This window comes from Gorilla gorilla, chromosome 3 (assembly GCF_029281585.2).
Source record: "Gorilla gorilla gorilla isolate KB3781 chromosome 3, NHGRI_mGorGor1-v2.1_pri, whole genome shotgun sequence".
In the NCBI taxonomy this organism is placed as follows: domain Eukaryota; kingdom Metazoa; phylum Chordata; class Mammalia; order Primates; family Hominidae; genus Gorilla; species Gorilla gorilla.
In genome coordinates, this window is record NC_073227.2 from 139,168,247 (window position 1) to 139,193,056 (window position 24,810).

At 37.2% G+C, this 24,810-nt stretch overlaps 1 protein-coding gene across 2 annotated transcripts in view; it reads left to right on the forward strand.

Moving 5' to 3' along the window:
- Window positions 1-24,810, forward strand: part of SYNPO2 (synaptopodin 2) — a 171,729-nt gene that overhangs the window by 114,666 nt on the left and 32,253 nt on the right. The window contains exons 2-3 of one of the 2 annotated variants that reach the window (XM_004040320.5): window positions 19,588-19,739; window positions 22,784-23,595. In XM_004040320.5, coding sequence (XP_004040368.3) covers window positions 19,588-19,739; window positions 22,784-23,595 — 964 coding nt within the window. The remainder of the gene's footprint in view (window positions 1-19,587; window positions 19,740-22,783; window positions 23,596-24,810) is intronic. The other variant, XM_019025663.3, reaches the window with a different exon arrangement.

Here is a 24,810-nt window from a genome sequence, read left to right on the forward strand (position 1 = left end):
AAGGTATAAATTCCAGCTGCCAGAGTTCCGGGAGCCCAGATACGACATGGCTTTAAGTGGGAATTTCAGGATCCGGTAGTTAATCATTCATTTCACCGCTTATTTTCCACCCTCAGCTGTGCCTGGTGTCCTGTAGGGTAAATAAAGGATATTTGCATGGCTGTGGGAAACAGGAAATGGCATTGAGAGGGTCTACTGTGTTCTTAGACTTTTGACAACATTCCTGTTTTCGGCCCTACATTCACCTTTACTGTTCCACAAATTCCTAACTCTTCAAGGAATTCTGCAGAGCAAATTGTATTGTTTGTTTGGCTTTCTCTAACTTAGGGTTCACTGTTCCCAAGTCTGTCCATTTGTGGAAATTGTTCAAAATTACCTTTTTTAAAAAAAAGTATACTTTAAGTTTTAGGGTACATGTGCACAATGTGCAGGTTTGTTACATGTATACATGTGCCATGTTGGTGTGCTGCACCCATTAACTCGTCATTTAGCATTAGGTATCCCTAATGCTATCCCTCCCCCCTCCCCCCACCCCACAACAGTCCCCGGTGTGTGATGTTCCCCTTCCTGTGTCCATGTGTTCTCATTGTTCAATTCCCACCTATGAGTGAGAACATGCGGTGTTTGGTTTTTTATCCTTGTGATATTTTGCTGAGAATGATGGTTTCCAGCTTCATCCATGTCCCTACAAACGACATAAACTCATCATTTTTTATGGCTGCATAGTATTCCATGGGGTATATGTGCCACATTTTCTTAATCCAGTCTATCATTGTTGGACATTTGGGTTGGTTCCAAGTCTTTGCTCTTGTGAATAGTGCCGCAATAAACATACGTGTGCATGTGTCTTTATAGCAGCATGATTTATAATCCTTTGGGTATATACCCAGTAATGGGATGGCTGGGTCAAATGGTATTTCTAGTTCTAGATCCCTGAGGAATTGCCACACTGACTTCCACAATGATTGAACTAGTTTACAGTCCCACCAACAGTGTAAAAGTGTTCCTATTTCTCCACATCCTCTCCAGCACCTGTTGTTTCCTGACTTTTTAATGATTGCCATTCTAACTGGTGTGAGATGGTATCTCATTGTGGTTTTGATTTGCATTTCTCTGATGGCCAGTGATGATGAGCATTTTTTCATGTGTTTTTTGGCTGCATAAATGTCTTCTTTTGAGAAGTGTCTGTTCATATTCTTTGCCCACTTTTTGATGGGGTTGTTTGTTTTTTTCTTGTAAATTTGTTTGAGTTCATTGTAGATTCTGGATATTAGCCCTTTGTCAGATGAGTAGATTGCAAAAATTTTCTCCCATTCTGTAGGTTGCCTGTTCACTCTGATGGTAGTTTCTTTTGCTGTGCAGAAGCTCTTGAGTTTAATTAGATCCCATTTGTCAATTTTGGCTTTTGTTGCCATTGCTTTTGGTGTTTTAGACATGAAGTCCTTGCCCATGCCTATGTCCTGAATGGTATTGCCTAGGTTTTCTTCTAGGGTTTTTATGGTTTTAGGTCTAACATGTAAGTCTTTAATCCATCTTGAATTAATTTTTGTTTAAGGTGTAAGGAAGAGATCCAGTTTCAGCTTTCTACATATGGCTAGCCAGTTTTCCCAGCACCATTTATTAAATAGGGAATCCTTTCCCCATTTCTTGTTTTTGTCAGGTTTGTCAAAGATCAGATAGTTGTAGATATGTGGCATTATTTCTGAGGGCTCTGTTCTATTCCATTGGTCTATATCTCTGTTTTGGTACCAGTACCATGCTGTTTTGGTTACTGTAGCCTTGTAGTATAGTTTGAAGTCAGGTAGCGTGATGCCTCCAGCTTTGTTCTTTTGGCTTAGGATTGACTTGGTGATGTGGGCTCTTTTTTGGTTCCATATGAAGTTTAAAGTAGTTCAAAATTACCTTTTCTTATAACTGAGAAAGTTTTAAAATGGCAAATAAATATCTAACTTTAGAAAACAGTATGTGCAAACAGTTGCTGAGAACAACTAAATGATTGTTTTGAAGGAGCATTAACACTAAGCTAGTCTAGGAACATTAAAATCCAGTTGGAGCATTCAGTAACTATAATTATTACATTCTACAAAGATAATAAATGGTTTCCTATTGAACCACTGTGTGTCCATGCAGAGAAACTGAGGTGTCTGAGCTCCAGCCAGAGGCACCTGGGCAACAGAAAGGCAAAGATGTCTGCTTCCTTAGCAAAAGGAAGCTGCAGCTCACCCAGGCCACACTCACCCTGACACCGTCAGCAGTAAACAATACAAAACAACTACTTACAGATAAGCCTGAACATGAAGGTGTGAAAGTTGGTGTCCTAACCCTGGCTTTTCTTATACTTTTTATAATACATGAAGCCAAAAGGACATGCTGATGAAGTTGTTCAAGATGGAATCAGTGTGTTGGAGGAAAAGAAAGCACAAACTAACACTCTTAGGGACAGAAGTGGACTATTCTTTTACGAGAACACAAAGTATCCAGTGAATTTGTGTACATAACCCAAACACCAAAGAATCTTCTAGCTGTGGAGAAAGACTCCAAAACTATTTCGTTGGCTGTCAGCACCAGAAATATTCTCATGGAAGCCTTGGGGATTACTAAGAGAAATTATGTGACTATCAAGTTCTCAGAATTTATAAACTACAGCTGCCTTATAAAGAAAATAAAGGAATGCATTTTGGGAACAAAAATATGACAGACTCATAATTTGTGGTACTTATCCCATTTAAAAATGTCAATATCAAAAGCAGAAACTAATAAAGATCTGGTAAGCATCACTAATAATTGTATATAAAATAATGAATTAAAGTTAGGTAATCCCCAAAGAAGCAGGCAGGTTGTTTATTTCTCTGTTTTCTTTATAACACTTGTAAAATTTAATTTTTTATGGATACATCTGGAAGTAGCTGCTCTAATTTAGCTGTTGAGAGCAAGGATCGTCTGCATAGCCAGGGTATTGCAACGTGCTGACATGGTCTCTCTCATTACATTTATCTTTCACTCTACGTTTATTAGCAACCAAGTTTTTCTTTGTTTTATGCTTGTAACAATTTTTGCGACCATCCTAAATTACCTCATATTTCTTCAGGTACACTTAATTTCTTGGTTTGTTGCACCTTTATTTTACGGTTGTTTTCATTACATTTTGGGACTTCTAAGGGTTATGGACATCACATTAGGCAATGTACTTGGCTCTTTGTACCAGGTAGAAAGACATGATCTCTAACGTCAAGAGGCTTACAAACAATTCTCTCCCCTCCCCTTCTCTTTCTCTCTTCTCTCTCTGTCTCTCTCTCTCTCTCACACACACACACACACACATAAAAGAATGAGGAGCCTGAAAATTCCCAAAACAAAAAAGAACAAAGGTATATATATATATATATATATATATATATATATATATACACACACACACACACACACACACACACATATAGGCGTACTCTCTATTTTACCACTAACTTTTTTAAAAACTGGGAGGCATGGGAGAAAAAGATCATCCTGAAATGTTAAAAACAAAAACAAAAAACAAACAAAAAAAAACATAAAACAAAATGATCGGATAGTTTGACTTTAAAATTATTGAGCTAGAAGCACATAAAGTACTTACTTAGATTTATGTCTATAAGCCTTATATATGGCATGATCGTATGCTTATATGGCATAAATCAAAACCTATATTTCATAATACTCTGTTCATCATTTATCAGCCAACAACTTCACTCTTGGGAACCAAATCCACATTGCACTCATCAGCGGCACCAGAGTCAAGCCACCTTGGCCTTGGTCTTCATGTTTACGTCTTAGCTCCTAGTGCCAGGAGTGTCATGCCACGTTTCCTACAATCACATCCTTTCCTATTTTAATATGGATTTTAATGTTTTTTTAACCGCTGATATTGGGGAACCGACAAAACATTTACTTATAAACTTATATGTGAACAACATCATCTCACACTTTTGCTGCATGTATTTCGTTTTAAGGAATATGAACATGTCAAGTGTATATGTGTTAATAGAGGAATATATGAGAATGGATCACACATGTAGACTCATGAAGAATTTGTAAGGTACATTATTATAAGATACATTATTATTTTCCAGAGGAGGAGGAAGGGAATACAGACAAATAAATGAAACACAAATGGGAGACTAAATTTTGCAGCAGAGAATGCAACAGCTTTCCATTTCTGAGAGGCTTTGTTCAGGAACTCGGCCATATTCATCTTCATAGATTTCATAGATTTCATAGTACAGTAACTTGCACATATTAGGTGCTTAATACTTACTTGTTGGATTAAGTCAATCCTGTTGAGTTTAGTGCCCTTCTCACTGTGGGTACTGGTGATTATCTGTGATTATCAAGACATGTCATATATCCAGTCTTTTAAGATGGGAGTCCAATTGCCAGTTCTTCCTGGGTCTGTCCTGGGAAAAGCAAGCCTAGAACACTGCCTGCTGCTGGAGGTACTCAGTACTAAGTGAATGAATGAATACCTTCAAAACTGAGGTGAAATGAGCAGTGGACAGTTGCGAGCACACTGGTTTAAATTGCACAGGCTTTTTTTTTTTTTCTTGGCAAAGCAAGCTTTGAATGAAATGTCTTAGCAAATATAAATGAGATTAAATAGTAACAGAAATTATGATATGTTATTATAAAAGATGAATGCCAGAACATTTATTTGAAAAGAAAGAGTAGGTATTTGATGTTTTCATTGAAATCCAAATGGTTTTGTAGCAAGATGAGGAGACTCAACATTACTTACATTTTGTTTTACAAACAATTTTTAAGATTATAAAAGTTCATCTCAAGAAATTAACGTTTATTTCCTTTAAAAGCATAATTTATATACGATACTGTGTAGTTGCTTGGGTTAAGTAATTTTTTTTTTGCTGAACTTTAACTCTTACTAAATATTTTAATATATTTATGTGCCATTTAATTGCTCCATTTCCTTCAAATATTAGAAGATGCCGTATTATTTACAACTAATTTAATTAATGTGGAGATCGTTTTTTCTATAAAGCAAGCACTTAGTAATTTCATCTCTTTGCTTCAGGTTTATGTAATAATAGAGAGGAAATGGAAATTTCATCATATTTGGTTTCAAATGAAAATCAGGAACAAATGAAAACCTCTTGTCTTCAGCATGTTAAATTTTGTGATCAGGTAGAGAATTAATAAAAATTATAGTTAAGATAAACCAGAATTTCAATGTGTTGTTACGTTCCATTGTACATCTAGCACAAATATTATCAAATGCTTCGTAAAGATTTTTGTATGCTTGCAGTTGATACAAAATATTTTTGAAGAGCTAATTATTGGCAAGCATGATCTGCCTAGGGATAAAATTGGGCTATAGTTTTTACACATAGGTAGTCAGTTTTCAGCAGCACACCAGCTTACATTAAGTTTGCACTTCTAACCCAGAGAGTCTTGGCTTTGGAACACCTTTGCTTTCAAAACAATAAGAAGCATATAGTTTAAATAAAAGAACATGCCAAAAAATCTTAAAATAATGATCATAGACTTATCTTCTAGTCTCCTTGAAAAATATGATTATTTGAAGCTCAATAGAGTTAATAATATGGTTCCTTGTAGGAAAGTCACTCAGGCACTCAATAAAGATCTGCCTGTTTCACACACACATACACACACACATAAACATAATTGATTGCCCCCCAAAATATTTTCCTAAAGTATTTTATAGAAAATAACACCATGTTCTGTCAAATAATGGAACTCAGAATCACCCGGGGAAGCTCATTAAAAATGCAGATACCCAGATTCCTGCTTCTAAGAATTGGCTTCCATGGAAGGCAGGGGAATAAAAGCAGGGTTCTGTACTTTGAAAGTCCTCCCTAGGAAAGCCTGATATTCGCCAGAAGTTATTAACCACCATCTTATAATAGAAGGCCATTAATGGTTTATGAGCTTTTAGTACAGCCCAGTCTCAAACACTAGTGTGTATAGAAATCACCTGGGGATCTCGTTAAACTGAAGATGTTGATTTAGTAAGTCTGGGTTGGGGGCTGAGATTCTGTGCTTCTCACAAGCCTCCAGGTGATTCCATTGCTGATGGTCTGTGAGCCTCACCTTGAGTAGCAAGGATGGGTTTTTCTCCATAACCATTTTGTAAGGTTACACCTGTCAGCTCACCTACATAGTAATTGTTCTGAGTACTCTATTAGATACTATAGTATTCGTGGGAGGTGGCATTGTGTTGTGAAAAAATAGGTCATCCAGTAAGCATTGACTGAGTGTTTACTATGTGTTAGGCTCTATGAGTTTGCCTCACTGGCTTCCCTTGCCCCTCTGCATGAGGCTAACATTAATTTGTCTTTTAGGAGTGTATTAGTCCGTTTTCACACTGCTGATAAAGACATACCGGAGACTGGGAATAAAAAGAGGTTTAATTGGACTTACAGTTCCATATGGCTAGGAAGGCCTCAGAATCATGGTGGGAGGCAAAAGGTACTTCTTATGTGGCAGCGGCAAGAGAAAATGAGGAAGATGCAAAAGCAGAAACCCCTGACAAAACCATCAGATACAGTGAGACTTATTCACTACCATGAGAACAATATGGGGGGAACTACCCCCATGACTCACATTATTTCCCACCAGGTCCCCTCAACACCATGTGGGAATTATGGTAGTACAATTCAAGATGAGATTTGGGTGGGAACACAGAGCCAAACCATGTCAAGGAGAAACTGTCTCCTTTGAGAAGCCTTGCCTGCTATGTGCTATGTGCTATGCACTTCCATTGTATACTGTGTTCACTTTGATAAATTATCATGTTGAGTTGTAATTATCTACTCTCTTACACATTTTAGAATATAAGACTCTCTAGGACATTATTCATTATTTCAATTCAGAGCCCATAACACTGTTTGTCACATTAAAGACAATCAGTTAATATATAGTATAATTAACTAATTAATCAAAAGAGGTAACATAAGCAAAGCTTTAAGCTACAACTCCACTTCCTTACATAAGTTCAACACAGACCCCTGGCTGAGTGAAGAGAGAGAGTAGCTGAGGGTTCCTGCCTGCCTCTGCAAGGCTCTCCTTAGCTAGCTCTGGCCCAGGATCTTTTTGGCAAGATGGTGACATTCATGCAGGCTCTCCTCAATCTGAAATAAATAGGAGAACTATTAGTCAATCGCAGCAGGGAGCATGACTGGCTTTAAAACGCATTAACAGAACACTTACATGGACACCAAGGGCACTTGGCATGACCCTGGTTTCCCTTCTTGAAGCACAGGATTTGGAAATCACTGCCACAGCTCAGTTCAGCTCACGTGGACCTGCCAAGACCAGCAGAGTGCACAGGAGGTCCAGCAGAGTGCACAGGAGGTGCAGCAGCACCTGGGGTAGTGCCTCTGCTCCAGCGCCTCACTCTGCTTCGATGCATATGTTTATCTCCATAAATTGCAACCAAGCCTACACAGTGATCATTTTTAAGTTTTACTGATTGCCTTATGACCTTACCTCTCTCATGGGGCCAGAAGAATGATGGCGAAATACAGTGATTGGCAGGAGCAGCTGTGGAGTTGCTTATTGAGTCATGGTGGGACCGTTGCCTTTGCTGGGGAAGACTCAGGTATCTCTGATGTCCAACATTCAATGGGAGCAAATCTTTTCCACAAATGCACTGGGAATTCTCTATGTATTAGAATGCTTTTGTAATAATCTCATACCCTAAAAGAGACTATGAAAAAAGAATAAATAGAAAGTAAGAGGTTTAGGAGTGCCTGTTGACCCAGGTATTAAGAAAAGTTGAGACAGACTTTTGGGTAAAATTCAATCTTATCATATTGTCGTTTATTCGGCACATATTTATTGCAGGTCTACTATGTGCAAGACACATGTCAGGTTGTGGGAGATACAAAGATCTTTGTGTTGCAATCTTAGCTCTCAAGGAATTTCAACTAGCCAGTAGTTTGGAAGTTAATGGGAGCTATTTCCAAAGTAAGCTTGATATAGTAGCTTGGCAAAGATTTTCTTCTCCCCTTCCTCTCCTCTCTATAGACTTTTTTTTTTTTTTTTTGAGATGGAGTCTCACTCTGTCACCCAGCTTGGAGTGCAGTGGAGCCATCTTGGCTCACTGTAACCTCCACGTCCCGGATTCAAGTAATTCTCCTGCCTCAGCCTTCTGAGTAGCTAGGATTACAGGTATCTGCCACCACGTCCGGCTAATTTTTGTATTTTCGGTAGAGATGGGGTTTCACCATGTTGGCCAGGCTGGTCTTGAACTCCTGACCTCAAGTGATCTGCCTGCCTCAGCCTCCCAAAGTTCTGGGATTATAGGCATGAACCACCGTGCCCAGCCACCTCTCTATAGACTGAATCTACAGAACTGGGCTGAAACTGTTTGCCTCTCCATTCCTCCTGCCGGCATCGCCAGAGTGATCTTTAGCCTGAATTGGTTGTTGGTTTTAGTCTTGCTCTTTTAGCACATGGTTCCTTTTTTTTCCCCCCCCTTTCTTTCTTTTTTATTTTACTTTAAGTTCTGGGATACATGTGCAGAACGTGCAGGTTTGTTACATAGGTATACATGTGTCATGGTGGTTTGCTGCACCTATCAACTTGTCATCTAGGCTTTAAGCCCTGCATGGATTAGGTATTTGTCCTAATGCTCTCCCTCCCCTTGCCCACTTGACTCCAACAGGTTCCGGTGTGTGATGTTTCCCCTCCTGTGTCCATGTGTTCTCATTGTTCAACTCCCACTTATGAGTGAGAACATGTGGTTTTGGTTTTCCGTTCCTCTATTAGTTTGCTGACAATGATGGTTTCCAGCTTCATCCACGTCCCTTCAAAGGACATTAACTCCTTCTTTTTTAGGGCTGCGTAGTATTCCATGGTGTATATGTGCCACATTTTCTTTACCAGTCTATCATTGATGGGCACTTGGGTTGGTTCCAAGTCTTTACTACTGTAAATGGCAGCACATTGTTCTTAAAAGGCAGCATTTTCTGGTTTCTGTCAGCCTTTGTTCCCTAGGTTGGACCTTACTTCTACTTGCTTTTGCATTGCCTTCAGTGGAACTTCCTCCTGTCCAACTCAGATATTCAAGAATGCTTACACATGGAATCCCTGTCCCTTTAGATCAGTTATTCTCAAAGTGTCATCTGCAGACCTCTGGTGGTCTCTGAGATACTTTCAGGCCAAAATAATTTTTGTAATAATACTAAGGTGTTACTTGTCCTTTTCACCATGTTGACATTTGCATGGATAGTGCAAAAACAATGGTGGCTGAAACCACTTGCACCTTAGCCCTTAGCATTCAAGGCAGCGACACAAATGTACCAGGGGCCTTTGTGTTCCTTACTGTCATAATTTGGCTTAAAAAACATGATGCCAGTTTTACATAAGGATATCCTGATGAAACAATTAAAGTTTGATTTTTATTAAATCTTGAGTGCATATCTTTTTAATATTCTGTGTGACAAAATGAAAAGTACATATAAAGCACTTTGGATGGATACTGATATGCAATGTTTACCTCAAGGGAGCATTTGTACAAAATTGTTTGAATTGCAAGCCATACTAGCCATTTTTTAAATTTATGGGACATCATTTTTATTTTAAAGAATGACAGACAAAATATGGTTATTCAGTCTTGGATATTCAGCAGTTATTTTCTAGAAAATAAGCAAAGTCAACCTGCCCATTTAAGGAAAACAACGGACAATATTTGAACTTTCAAGGGAAACTAAAATTTTGAGGAAACTCTCATCTGCCACTGTGAATATGACAGCATCCCAATACTTAAAGACTTCTCTGATGAGATCACTGGTGGTATTGAGAGTGATTGTTTGATATTGTAAAATGAAATGTGTCAACATTTGAAAGATGTGCATAACTCAGTGAATCAATATTTTCCAAATGATCAATCCAAATGTAACAAAGTCACACATGCATAAAAGATGCATTCAAAATGCAAAATGGACCAATAGATTTTTTAAATTAACAGAGTATGAAAAATTTATACCTATGGTTTCAGATTCTGCAGTACAACTTTAGAAACTACTGCTTGTTGAGTTCAATGTGATATCAAAGAAGAATATCCAAAATTACCCTATAAGACTATCAATGTACTCCTCCTTTTCCAACTATATAACTGTGTGAGGCTCAATTTTCTTTATGCATTTCAATCAACCCATCACAACAGATTGAATGCAGAAGCACATCTGAGAATCCAGCTGTCTTCTATTGAGCTCAGACATTAAAGAGATTTACAGACCAGGCACGGTGGCTCACACTTGTAATCCCAGCACTTTGGGAGGCCAAGGAGGGTGGATCATTTGAGGTCAGGAGTTCAAGACCAGTCTGGTGAAATGTTGTCTCTACTAAAAATACAAAAATTAGCTGGGTGTGGCGGCACATGCCTGTAATCCCAGCTACTCGGGAGGATGAGGCAGGAGAATTGCTTGAACCTGGGAGGCGGAGGTTGCAGCGAGCCAAGATTGCGTCTCTGCCCTCCAGCCTGGGCAACAAAGTGAGACTCCATCTCAAAAATAAATAAATAAATAAATAGATTTGTAGAAGTGGGAAATAATACCACTATTCTCACTACATTACCTGTTTTATACAATACGGTTTTTCATAAAAAAGTACTTAACATGCAGTAGGTTTGTTATTTTAAATTTAATAAAAATTTAAAATTTCTTATTTTTGATATCTAACATGGTAAATATCAATAGACCAAACTCAAAACAGAGTATCTTTGAAGTCCTTAATTATTTTTAAGAGTCTAAACAATTCCTAAGACCAAAATGTTTAAGAATTGCTTCTATAGATCACATGCTCTTAAACACCGATGATGGCCTAAATGAAATTCCAGTTAATTAAAGCCTTGAAAGTGATCATTTAAACCAGCTCTTCCCGGAAAGGCTGTCTTTCTGATGTGATTAAATCCCCCTGGCTCCTGCACCAGACAGCTTTTTTGTCAATCAAACCTCTCAAGTATTTGCTGTGGCTGGGAAGGCAGATATTATCTCAGTCATGTGAAGACATTATCGGCCCTGTCTTTTCCCCCAATACCCTACTACAGTAAATGTTCAGTGCAGTCAACTTAACTTTCTTGAATTAAAACTATGACAAATATTTATAAATTTGTACAGTTGATACTTTTTAAATGAAAACTTCAATGACAATTTGATGTGATTCTTTCCAAAATGGAAGCACCCTAATGTATCTTATATGTATTATAGTTTGACAAAGTATATAATTAGGAATCTGGAGGGAATAGCTTCATTCTCCAGGTGTGGAAAATGATTCCCTAATAGCTTAAATGCTTTGCTTGAAATCACATGAGTCAGTGACAGAATTAAGGCAAGATTGTCAGTTTACTAATAACTGCAAGTCCGCAGCAAAATAATAGAACTTATAAATTTTTAAAAGTCTCTACTCCTGTCACTTGGAGAAAAATTTTCATTTTACATATATCTTCTTTATCTGTAGTTTTATTTATGAGAAAACTAGAAGAATAAATGGATTCATCTAGTTGAGACAAATGCAGGACAACTTCATACGTCTAGAGCTATAGAAAAACAGGGCACTCCAGACAGGTATATTTGTTGGGTACATGAGATGTTTATATCTGAAACTAAACAGTTTCAGAAAAAAAAAGCAATACAAGCAAGGTATCTGGGACCTTACATTATGGATTCTAATTCATTTCCTTTACTTTATTAATGCAGAAATGCCTCATGTTCAATTATACCTTTAGATATCAGAACCTCGTTTAGCTATTTGGGATGTACTCTTTCCTAAAGATATCACGTGTTTTTCTGCATCTAATCAGTCTGCTAAAAATGATATAAACATTTTAAATGTCTTGGGATCATTTTTATTAATGCCCATTATTTTACTCGAATAGAGCAGAGGCATTAAATCCTGTTGAGCATATGAGAGTTTTTTACACCTTCAGTGAGTGGCCCAATCTTCGGAGCCTTTTTATTGTTGTTAAGATTTGCATGTGTTTTTAAATTTGGCTTTTACTCCCTAACTTTGGCATTTGTATTAACTTTGCCATTTTCCTTTATACAGGATACATGATTTTCTCCCCACTTCTAATTTTCTAAACCAAATAACGATGGTAAATAGAATCATATAAAATTGATGGAATAGACTGAGGATAGGATCCATATACTTTCAGTAATGTCCAGAAGTTTTAGTGAACTTTATTTTTAACTGTATTTTGACCATTCAAAAGACTGCTGAGAGCTTACTTGTAAGTTCTTTAGGTAACTAATTCTTATTAGCATGTTAATTTCTCAGTTAAAAGTTGTATGTCCAGTTAATAAATATCAACTGAGGCCAGGCACGGTGGCTCACGCCTGTAATCCCAGCACTTTGGGAGGTCGAGGTGGGTGGATCACGAGGTCAGGAGTTCGAGACCAGCCTGGCCAACATGGCGAAACCCCATCTCTACTAAAAATACAAAAATTAGCCGTGCGTGGTGGTGGGAGCCTCCCAGCTACTTGGGAGGCTGAGGCAGGAGAATTGCTTGAACCTGGGAGGTGGAGGTTACAGTGAGCAGAGATCGTGCCATTGCACTCCAGCCTGGCAACAAGAGCAAGATTCCATTTCAAAAAAAAAAAATCAACTAAAATTTAGGAAACCCAAATAGTTCTAGTTCTGCTCTCTTTTCTTAGTAATTCTTATTAAAAAGAGTATTTACATAGAGTCTTTTAAATTTTACGTGTGCTTTTATTAGGAGTTTTTTAAAAAGTATTTTTTCATATTCTGCACAAATGTTTATAAAAATAATCTGCCTGTAATTCAAAGACCTCTGTGCAATCTTTCATGATTTATCCAGCAAAAAGTAGACAGGCACATGTCCTGCGCTCTGCTCTATCAGTGTTTGCCTGAAAGAGCTAGGATGTTTACATTCTTAGGAAAGAAAGAAAAGCAGAGAATACCATTCCATATTTGTACTTAGTTTTCTAGCATCATGATGGCTGCTTTATAACAGCTCATAGCAGTTATATTGCAGCATCGTTTCTGCCTGTGGAATCACTTTGGTATGAAGATTCTTAAGTATGCAGCCCCACAAATTAGGGCTCTCATTCCTGTCAAAGATAGTTATTACTCCAGGAACCTTTCCAAGGTTGCTACCATGAATACTTTTTACTTTTATGGTGACTTGGTCTCTGAGAGTAAAGACAATCATCCAAAAGAAAACGTTTTTGTCTGGACATATCTTGGTGACAAGAGGAAGCAAGGTCATGATCTTCAAACCAAAACCCAACATGAGAACAGGTTATGAGCTTGAATTGAGGTACTGAGTGTAGAATAACCAAAAATTGTAGTGTCTGTTTGAATTTACACCTGTCACCTGATTTGAATATACAGTTTTAACTTTATTTTCATTATTTAGACACATGATTTGTAGAACTGAATCCCAAGGACTGAGGTTGGTGTTTAGGATCTGGATAGCAAGCCCTCTGAAAATGGAATTATGAACTTATTTCCAAGATCTTAGCTACTATCATCTTGCTCTGCCTCCTCTGACCATTCCTCTGGTATTAGTTGAAGAATACAGACCTACCTAAGGCTTTGGTTTAAGAGCCAGTTGGGGTAAGGGAATGCTTATTAAACCCTGTCTTACAGGTATGAGGCAGTTTTGAGAAATGCCTGAAGTGGAAAATTGAGGAAAGGCGGGAGCTTCCAAAAGAACTACTAGAACATGTAGACTACATTTTCTGTCAAAAAAAAAAAAACTCTGAAACTTTAATTGTTGCCTGAGATCACAATCATCTCTCTCATCCTCTCTTAGTTATTGCCAGGTCCCTGAGACTTTATCATATGGATTGAGAATAGCCCCACATGTGATAGGCAAATTTATGCTAATTTTCTCTTTTTCATTGATTTCAATAGATTATAATAGTGGATTTAAGGAAGAGATTGTCTTGTTTCTGTCACCCACTCTGACATTTTCCAACAGTACTTGTCAATGAATTATACATGAAAATGCAGCTCCTGAGACAAAATTTAGTTCTGACAGCAAACTGGCATGATTGATAGGCCATATACACAACACAAAATAATTTATGTACTAGGTCGATAAGAAATCAAATCTGAGACTTGCTTTCTAGTCAGTCTTGGAAGACCTGGAAATGAAGAGAGAACAACAGAAGAGAAAAATGAGGTTTTTTAAATTTTGCAACGAATTATTTATTCATAAAATTAAATTAGCATAGCCGAAAGTCTTCTCAGATTTAGTCTATGAAATGTAAATAATGTCGTTAAATTTCCCAGAGAAGTCTTAACTTTCCAATTTCACTCAGTGTTGGTAAAATAAATCTTTCCTGGCATGGATCAAGAAATGGAAATCCTCACATGTGAGTGAGAATGAGCAATATTTGTCTTTTTGCACATGGCTTGTTTCACTTAAGATAATGCCCTCCAGCTCCATCCATGTTGTTGCAAATGACAGGATTTCATTTTTTATGACTGAATAATATTCCACTGTGTATATGTACTGCTTTTTCTTTATCCACTCATCCACTGATTGACACTTAGGTTGATTCCATATCTTGGCTATTGTGAATAGTGCTGCAATAAACTTGGGAGTGCAGATATCCCTTCAATATACTGATTTCCTTTATATTGGATATATAACCAGCAATGAGATTGCTGGCTAGTTCTAGTTTTAATTTTCTGAGGAACCTCCATATGGTTCTCCATAGTGACTGGACTAATTTGCATTCCCACCAACAGTGTATGTGGGTTCCCCTTTCTCCACATCCTTGCCAGCATTCATTATTACCTCTCTTTTTGATAAAAGATAGAGAGTAGAATGATGGTTACCAGAGACTGGGAAGGGTAGTAGAGAGGAGAGGGGGATAAACTGGAGATGGTTGATGGGTACAAAAATACAATTAGAAGAAATAAGATCTGGTGTTTTGTGGCATGACTATAGTTAACAATAATTTATTGTATACTTCAAGATAACTAAAAGAGTGCAATTGAAATGTTCCTAGCACAAAGAAATGATAAATATTTGAGGTGATGAATACCCTAATTACACTGGTTTGATCATTAGCTTGTATCAAAATATCACACATACCCCATAAATATGTATAACTATTATGTATCCATAATAATTTTAAATAAAAAGTTTCTGAAGTTGGTAAGCTGCATGTTCTCACTTATAAGTGGGAGCTAAATGATAAGAACTATGAACACAAGGAAGGAAACAACAGATACAGGAGTTTACTTGATGGGGGAGGCTGGGAGGAGGGAGAAGAGCAGAAAAGATAACTTTTGGGTACTGGGCTTAATTCCTGGGTGATGCAGTAATGTGTACAACAACCCCCCGTGACACGTGTTTACCTCTGTAACAAACCTTCACATGTACCCCTAAACCTAAAATGAAAATTAGCAAACCAAAACAAAAAGGTGGTAAGCAATGAAACATAGTATTGCATTTGGTAACTACTGACATTACCAATATCTCTTAGTTATGTGATCTGATTAAATTGGGAGATACTGAAAAAGAATACAGGATAAGAACTCACTCAGGGTCTAATATATTATATGTAGAATGAGGTCTCTAAAGGAATGTTTTCAAAGGAAAGGAATTACATGATGTGCTCACGCAGGTATTTTGTGTCAAATCACAGTTTATGAAAGATAATTATACTCAATTTTGAACTTGTAACACATTGAGTCATAATATTGTCTATGTTTTAATTTTTAAAAATATTTTATATGTAACTCTGTGTGTGTAGAAAGCCAACACGTCTGAATTCACCAGTCCCTTCTTGAGCACCTCTTTGAGCTGTAGGTACATCATGGAACTTTACACACATTATTTCTAATCCTGATTAAACATCTAGATGATAAAATTTATTAGCACCATTTTACACTTTAGAAAACTAAAGCTCAGGGTAGTAGCATAACTCATCTAGGTTCAGACAGGTAGTAAGCGTAGGAGCAACACAGTTGAAACCCATGTCTTGCTCCCTCAGAGTTGGTACCCTTTCCCACTACTACATGTATTTTATGAATCCAAGACTAGTGGCTTAAGGAGACTGGTTGATAAGTTCACTGACAGAGAATTGGTATCATCAGTACTAATAATTTTTGTGTCTAAATTTAGTTTTGTGATGTACAGTGTCTTTCATTTTCACAAATAAGAACATTTCCAAGTGTTAGAATCTTCACTCACATAAACATGCACACTTATACAATTATAAAAATACGTAATTACGCACAATAGAAGGTAAGGATCTTAGGTACACTAATACATGTTTATCCTTCTTGATACTACTATGAGACCCTGTCATACCATGTTTTTTTGGTTGAAGAGTTCTATAAAAAATGGAGAAAGAGTAGTCCTTCAGAAAAACTTAAGTAAGAAGAAAAGTTCTCATCATGTATAACAAGGTTCTTGAGGGAAAAAGATTTCTTGTTATTCAGATGAATGTGAAAGGTCAGTGAAACGCAATCACAGCAGTTGATTGTGAATGTTGACCTCAGAATGTATTCTCTGAAGGAATGCTAATGACTCTTACCATGATGCACTGGCTTATTTAGATACCATTAAGAGCTCCAACTTGACAAGCAGGATGATGAACTGCACTTTTCCTATCATGCAACACATGTTTGGATAACAGGCAGCTCTGTTAAGTTGGGAGATTATTTATTTTTAAAGAATCAATTTTTCATCTTCTTCTGCAATCCCAGTTTAAAACTCAGACAACTCATGGCTAATAAACAGAACTTCTACCTAAGATTGGGTCTTGGGGGGCACAGAGTATAATGACACCTCTGTTTTATCAACATAAAACCTCTTTGGTCCTCCAAAGGATGATGTTCTGTTCAAATCCTGGTATATCTGACTCCACTGAATGAATGATTTTATGCCTCAAAAGTATCCTGTATTACCTACCTAATTTTTTTTATAAATAAATTTCAGTAACTGAAATGTGAACAACTCTAACCCTGACACAGATGTTTACTGTTGGATATTGTTGTATCCTTTACTTATTAAAAAATTTCTTGTGATCTTTCATTTCAAGTATTTCATGCAAGATAAAACAAAACAAATATATTTAACAGCTAAATGGATATTTTCAAAATTAGGTGAAATTCTCTTTCTCATTGCTTTTGTGACTTTCTTATAGTCTTGGAATATTGAGTTCATTTAATATTTTCTAATAAATTAGTGTTTTCCAATAAATTCGTATATTCCAAAAATAGATTATATTTTCCAATAAATTAGTATATTCTTCCCCAAGAGGTAATGATATTGATGTGTCAGCAGTGGGGAAGGCTTTCTACAGATTGTAATTTATGACAATAGAAGGATGGGCCCTCCCAGAACAAAACTAATTGAATCACTTCAAATTTCAATAATGCCATTGTTTTGGCTCTTAAAGGTAATATTTTGCTTTCAAGAGTATCGTTTAAAATGAACCTGTAGATGTAAACTTTAAACCTATATGAGTTAATATATGAATTATCATTTAAGACTTTAGCAGGAATTAGTGGGCAGCTTTTAGAGATAAATTGAAATACATTTTGTGCCCAGTCAGAAATAAGCCTAGCCATGAAAACATTCTTCAAGAAGTGCTGCTTACCTGGTGTTCACCTCTCTAGGCTCAGAAGCTTTATTTTAATAAAAAGGAATAATGCTTGGTAGAAAAAATCTAGAAAAGTATCTTAAAGTATTCTTAAATTTGAGACTGTATGGTCATCATACATGGTTCACTGAGAACAATTGAACTCATAAAATGAAATCTAAGCACATTAGTATCACTTAGGGCTCCAGCAGGAAATAGGTGGCATGCTCAAAGAAGAATTCAATATAATGCAATGCAGAGACTAAAGGTAGTCTTAAGGGAACCAACAAATGATAATGAAGCACCCAGAAATACAGAGATTGAGAGCAGGAAACTATTATCACCCGTAGGCCCAAAGGTACAAGGAGATAATGTGTGTTGTTGGAACCTAACGAGTTAAGGCAATGATACAGGGGCAGGCTGACCCTAACGAGTTAAGGCAATGATAGAGGGGCAGGCTGACAGGAGCTGCAACTCTCTAGACTGAAGAACAGAGCCACTGCTAAGCCATGGCCCAGCAGGTCCACCAAGGAGAGCCTAGACCTGACCTCTCATTTCCCTTGGTCTTTGATCTCTTACTGGAGTAAGAATAGTCCAGTAGATTATGACACAGTGCTTATGGCAGGGCTGCTTTTACTTTCTGCAAAGTAATCTCTTTTTTCTTTCTTTTTTGCTAAAGTTTGCTTAGTACCATGCCTGGAGTAGCTGATTTCAGTGAAGCATTTCTCTCTTTGACATATTCCCTAATATCCAGGCTCCCTGGTGCCCCACTATACTGGGATGGTTTTTATCAGTCCATTTAGCTGTACAGCTCTCTCCTCAAACAAGTTGCCCCGTCCTGTACCTCCTTCTTATAGTCATGGCGTTTCATTCACCTTGGCAATGGGAAGGATTTTAAAATTTATTTTAATGCTGGAGGTCACTTTCTCACTGGAGTAAAACCTTACAATGTGGAATAATCATCATCATAATAATAACGTTTTAAGACAGGGTCTTGCTCTGTCCTCCAGGCTGGAGTGCAGTGGCATGATCTTGGCTCACTGCAGCCTCCACCTCCTGGCTCAAACAATCCTCCCACTTCTCCTGTGTGGCTAGGATCACAGGCATGCACCACCAAGCTGGGCTAATTTTTGCATTTTTTTGTAGGTTTTTTTTTTTTTTTTTTTTTTTTTAGAGACAGGGTCTTGCCATATTGACCGGGCTGGTCTCAAACTGCTGAGCTCAAGAGATCCACCTGCCTCAGCTTCCCGAAGTGCTGGGATTATAGGCATCAGCCACTGTGCCTGGCCTGAATTATTTATTTTATTTTATTTTTATTTTATTTTATTTTATTTTATATTTTATTTTATTTTATTTTATTTTATTTTTGAGACAGAGTCTTGCTCTGTTGCCCAGGCTGGAGTACAATGGTGCGATATTGGCTCACTGCAACCTCCACCTCCCGGGCTCATGCAATTCTCCTGCCTCAGCCTCCTGAGTAGCTTGGACTACAGGTGCACACCACCATGCCCAGCTAATTTTTGTACTTGTTAGTAGAGAAGGGGTTTCACCATGTTGGCCAGGCTGGTCTCGAACTCCTGACCTCGTGATCTACCCGCCTCGGCCTCCCAAAGTGCTGGGCTTACAGGCGTAAGCCACCATGCCTGGCCTGAATAATTATTTTTAATGCCGTCAATGTAAGCCTTTAACATCTTTTTTCACTCTTCTCTATTTTTTATTTCTTTAATTCTGTCTGGTTCCTTTACATTGATTTATTTACTTTCTTTTTTCCTGTTTACTTACAATGCTATGAATTAAATGTTGATATTATGGTACATGATAAAGTGTGTGGCTGTGTGTGTGTTCATAAGGTGGTAAGAAGTATTTAAATGGTCTTACAGGTTAACAGGTGAATTAAAATTCAGGGCTGGTGTTACTGTTGACAGATTTGTTTCTCAGAGATGGTGGCTTGCTTTTTACAAATTATATCATTCTACTATGTCTTCTTTTTTACTCCACTCAGATTCGAAATCAGAGCAAAGCCTCTGGGTCTGGGCTCTGTGAGGGAGATGAAGTGGTTTCCATCAATGGCAACCCTTGTGCAGATCTCACCTACCCTGAAGTCATCAAGCTCATGGAAAGCATAACAGACTCTCTCCAAATGCTCATCAAAAGGTACAACGGATTTGCTGGAATATGTATTTTCTCTTGAAGCTACATGGGAATGATTATAGCTTTTACTACATATATAACTTGTCATTTATGAAGAAATTAGGGGTGCTTTATAGAAGGTTAGATATAGTTAAACAGAAACACCACTGTGTTTGAAAAATAGTCAATTTTATTCAACCAAACTTTCTGGTTAATTGAGAATTAAGTTGAAAATGCTTGTTTCAAGCACTTTGTTGAAAATCTTAGGTATTTTAGGCTCCTTCCTTAGAAAGCTCAGTATATTGAGCATAACTTAATATTTCTTTGATAGGTCAAGATTTTGTGATGGATCAGAATCACTCAATTGTAATTATCAGATGCACAGATGAATTAAAAATGTTTAAATATTAGACCATTAAACTGTACAATTTTTCATTAAAAGGATGCTTAAGAGACAGAAAAGAGAAACAACAACAAAAACTTACAAGCAGCCGGATTTCTCCAGTAAAACCGATATTTGAGGATGGACAAAAGCAGATGATTAGAATAAGGTTTTTGCACTACCAACACAGGTCATTTGGGAATTCAATCTCTTCAAACACCACCATCCCCACATAGTTGTTTAACAATATAAAAGAAACCTTTAAATGTAAAAAACAAAAGAAAACATGAGGACAATAACAAGGAAAACTACAGCATTGACATTTTTATGGTGTACAAATCACAGTACAATCCATACTGATTTTGCAACGGAAGCTCTGGCTATTGCATGATAATGAATCCAGAAAGGAAAGCTTTGGCTTCCTGGAGAGCAGCTTTTAGGAAGATGTCAGAGGACATCTCAAGATGAACCTCAAGGTCCTCCAGGTTTTTCCTCAACTCTGCAGAAACACTACGCACAGTTACCCCTCTGCTAATCATTCAGTATGATTCTGTTCCGGGATGAAAATGAACTCACTATGGCCAAAATCTTGAGACAACAATGGAAATCTAGCATTATTCTTATCATCTAAATATTTACCCATCAAACTCAGTGTTTAAGGCCTTAGAATCCTTCCTTCATGTTATGAAGAGAAAATAAGTTTATAAAATACATAATTTACTAATACATAATTAAATTTATAAAATAAAAAAATTTACAAAGTAAGTAACTAATTGGTAGGATTCAAAGTGGAATCTCCATTGAAAATCAAGTCAAAAGCAATTATTATCATCACCACCACTACCACTATTTTAAATATCTGAATATTGTTTCCTGCAATAAATATTTCTGTCACTCATATCACTGTCATCTATCAGTAGAGGACAAGTGTTTTTACTTTTCCTGAACTATTGCCCAGAGATAGCTCAGTAAGACTATTTTAAAATAACTCCTTTAACATTCCATCTCTATTATCTTGAATGTTCTTAAAATAAGATTTTAAAAATTCTATAATTGTGACACATAAATTATGGACTTGATGAATACCTATGTAGACTGATGGGAAATGAATGTTTTAAGGCATAAAGCTTTATTCGCTCATGCTTTTATGATATTTACTCGTGTCTATTTATTTTACTTCAGCTGCTGATAAATGTTAATATTTATCTGGCCATTTGTCTGTATTGGTCTACAAGGCTGGCATGAATTGAAACTATTCTCTTCTCAGCTTCACAATTGATTGCTAACGTTATTCAAAGTGATTTAATCTACTTCCATCCCAAGGCCTTCCTAAATTAAAACTCTCTGACCTTTTGGTACCCTCAAATTCAGTTTAACAATGTATTTAACATTTTCTACATAATAATGATCTAATTTGCTAACATCATGCTTTTTTAATACGATATTATAATGTTGTATAAATACTGTATTACAGGGAAGCTTTTCCAATTACTTGCATATAGAGAAAGGTGCATTTTGTTTAACTGTTAGTTTGTTTTTATTTTGTTTAGTTTTGTTTTGCCAAATGCAGTTGAAAGCAAAGTTAGGAGTAAATATTTTGAGCATTGGTCTGAAATTGCACTACCACATAAATTCTAAGGTAAATTCCTTTGAGTAGAATACAAGTAGAAGCTCACGCCCTTCAACTGACGTTCCCTGCATTAGTCATAACTATCTTTTAAGGAAGGAGGAAAGGGGCAAAGATAATTATGCTGCTTCTAAAATTAAAAAAAATACAAATATAAAAAATGAAGGCATTTCCTACAGCTGTTCTGTGAATAATACTTCTAAAAACATTTACAGTTTAAATTAGAGTTTCAGAAAGAAGTTATTTAACTCTTAAACTGACATTGCTTCTTCTCACAAACCCAAATTTGCACAAACAACTGGGAAGATCAAAATCAAAGAGCTGTGGTGTACAGCTCTAGGCTCCTTAGCTGAGAGATAAAGGAACAGTTTGACTTCAGATATCCTAAAAAGAAAATGCTCCAAGAAACAGATTCAAATAGAAGAAAGGGAGACATCTCAGATTATAAATACTCCATGACTTGATGATTCATTGCAGCATGGAAAGGATTTCTCTTTACACAAGAGTACTGGGCTGGGTCCACTTATTACAAAACACATGCTCACTGGGGCTTTAAAAACAGCTTCTATTTCATTCCTTTCAAGAAAGCACAGCCTCTAAAAGGACTAGTTGAGTTATCTGTAAGTTAAGATTGATCTGAAGGTGCTGGATATGTTTATGTGACTTCATAATGTCTAGACCAAAACTTAGTCAATAAGACATTGAAATGCTTTGTCACATTCTAGCAAACTCATTATAGGAGATACCCAGATTCCAAGTACTTACAGATAAAGGGGATCCATGTAGTTTTTTAAAAATAAAAGCTGAATTTAGGATGGATTCAGGTTTCATAATCTTGTGTAAGAGTTTCTTTGTGCTTTAAAAAAGGTTATTTGGTATCTCTTTAAGTAATAATATGAACATGTTGCCACCTTCTGTTTTCAAATATGTTGCAATTGACATTTAGAAGAAAATATTTTGACTATATCACATATTAGACATCACAAAAGTGTCAGGAAGTTCTTTGGCAGATGTAACATAGTCTGATTTAAGTGTCTGGAATGATTTTTCTGTGTGCAGACCATCCAGTGGAATAAGTGAGGCTTTGATATCTGAAAATGAAAACAAAAACCTCGAGCATCTCACACATGGGGGTTATGTGGAAAGTACCACCCTGCAGATTCGACCGGCCACAAAGACCCAGTGCACAGAATTCTTCCTCGCCCCTGTCAAGACTGAAGTTCCCCTAGCTGAGAACCAAAGAAGTGGTCCCGACTGTGCAGGCAGCTTGAAAGAAGAAACAGGCCCGAGCTACCAAAGGGCTCCCCAAATGCCTGACTCCCAAAGAGGACGCGTGGCAGAAGAGCTGATCTTAAGGGAGAAGGTAGAAGCGGTACAGCCTGGGCCTGTGGTTGAGCTGCAACTGTCCCTTTCACAGGAGAGACATAAGGGCGCTAGTGGCCCTTTAGTGGCTCTCCCGGGAGCTGAAAAATCTAAGTCTCCTGACCCAGACCCTAACTTGTCACATGACAGGATTGTCCACATAAATTCGATCCCTACTAATGAGAAAGCAGACCCTTTCCTGAGGTCCAGCAAGATAATCCAGATCTCCAGTGGCAGAGAGTTGAGAGTGATCCAGGAAAGTGAAGCAGGAGATGCGGGACTGCCCCGGGTGGAAGTAATCCTCGACTGCTCTGACAGGCAGAAGACAGAAGGGTGCAGGCTTCAGGCAGGAAAGGAGTGTGTGGATTCCCCAGTGGAAGGAGGGCAGTCAGAAGCACCTCCTTCTCTGGTATCCTTTGCCGTCTCATCAGAAGGCACAGAGCAGGGAGAAGATCCACGCTCGGAAAAAGATCACAGCAGACCTCACAAGCACCGAGCGCGGCATGCACGTAAGTTCTGCCTGGGCTTTCAGAAGGGGCTTGGGAGTTGGGGGCATTTTGCTGCTTCTTTGCTTGCATGAGTTTTTCAGCAAGATTTTTCTTATGTTTCTCATTGGCTTAAAGAAATATTTAATTAATGCACAAAATCACAAATGTGAAATTGTGGAGAATACCAGTTTCTAAATAGGAAGCAATAAGTCCGAACTTCATATAGATTTAAACATTTTTCATGAATTTCTTTTTATCCCCAAAGGCACAGGAACTGTTAAAGAAAATAATATTGTCAATGTGCCTGTTCATTTTGTTTCAGAAAGTTGAAATAGTTCATGTTAAAATAGCATAAGAAAGCACTTGAAGTCATGTGGACTCAGTTTAAATGTCAAAAACTGTTGAGTCTGCTGCTGAGAGGTGTCTTTAAAATAAAAGCTCTACCATTGATATCAAAAGCAGATCCTTGTTTTGAAAAAAAACCATTGTGCAGCTTGATGATGCTTGCAGAAGTGAGTTTGACAGACAAGGACATGTGTATACTGAGCAGTTACATGATCCTCTCCGTTGTGTAAGTCTTCATTTGACTGCAAAGTGTTTCATCTACCTTCTAGACACAGAAGTCAGTCTCCAGGGCCATGTGGAGGCATTTAAATGTCTCCAAACATAAAATATATTTAAATTCAGTGCTTTGTGTGGCATTTTGTTTTACCCAGGGGAGAGAAGACAGAAAGGAGAATTGGGATAAGGATTGCAGTTAGGTGTTAGGATTTCTGTTGCTTTATTTCACGTTTATTTTTGTTTGTTTTGTTTTTTTACTAATTTTGGAATTTTATTTGAGGATGTAAAGGCTGACAGGCAAAGGCACTTGACTGTATATATGATACACAATGGCAATGAATTCGGTTATTCAAAGTAGGATATTAAGTCTTCTAACCTATTGTTATTCCTTTCAAAGCATATTTTTAGCATAACCATTTGTAGCTTTATTGGCAAGTGCTGTTAATCATTCCTTATACTTTAAGCATCTGTAGGCCATCTTCACATTTATAGCATATTAAACAAGAGTATTGAGACACCATTCACATACTTTACATGTTGGCAGTGAAGTTAGCAGCAACTGTGCAACTGTGACTGTCAATTTAATAAGTTGTATAACACTAGTCAAAAAAGGAATTATATTTAGTAATAACCACAGTTTCAACTATTTTTCTCTAGAAAATTCGATCACCAGTA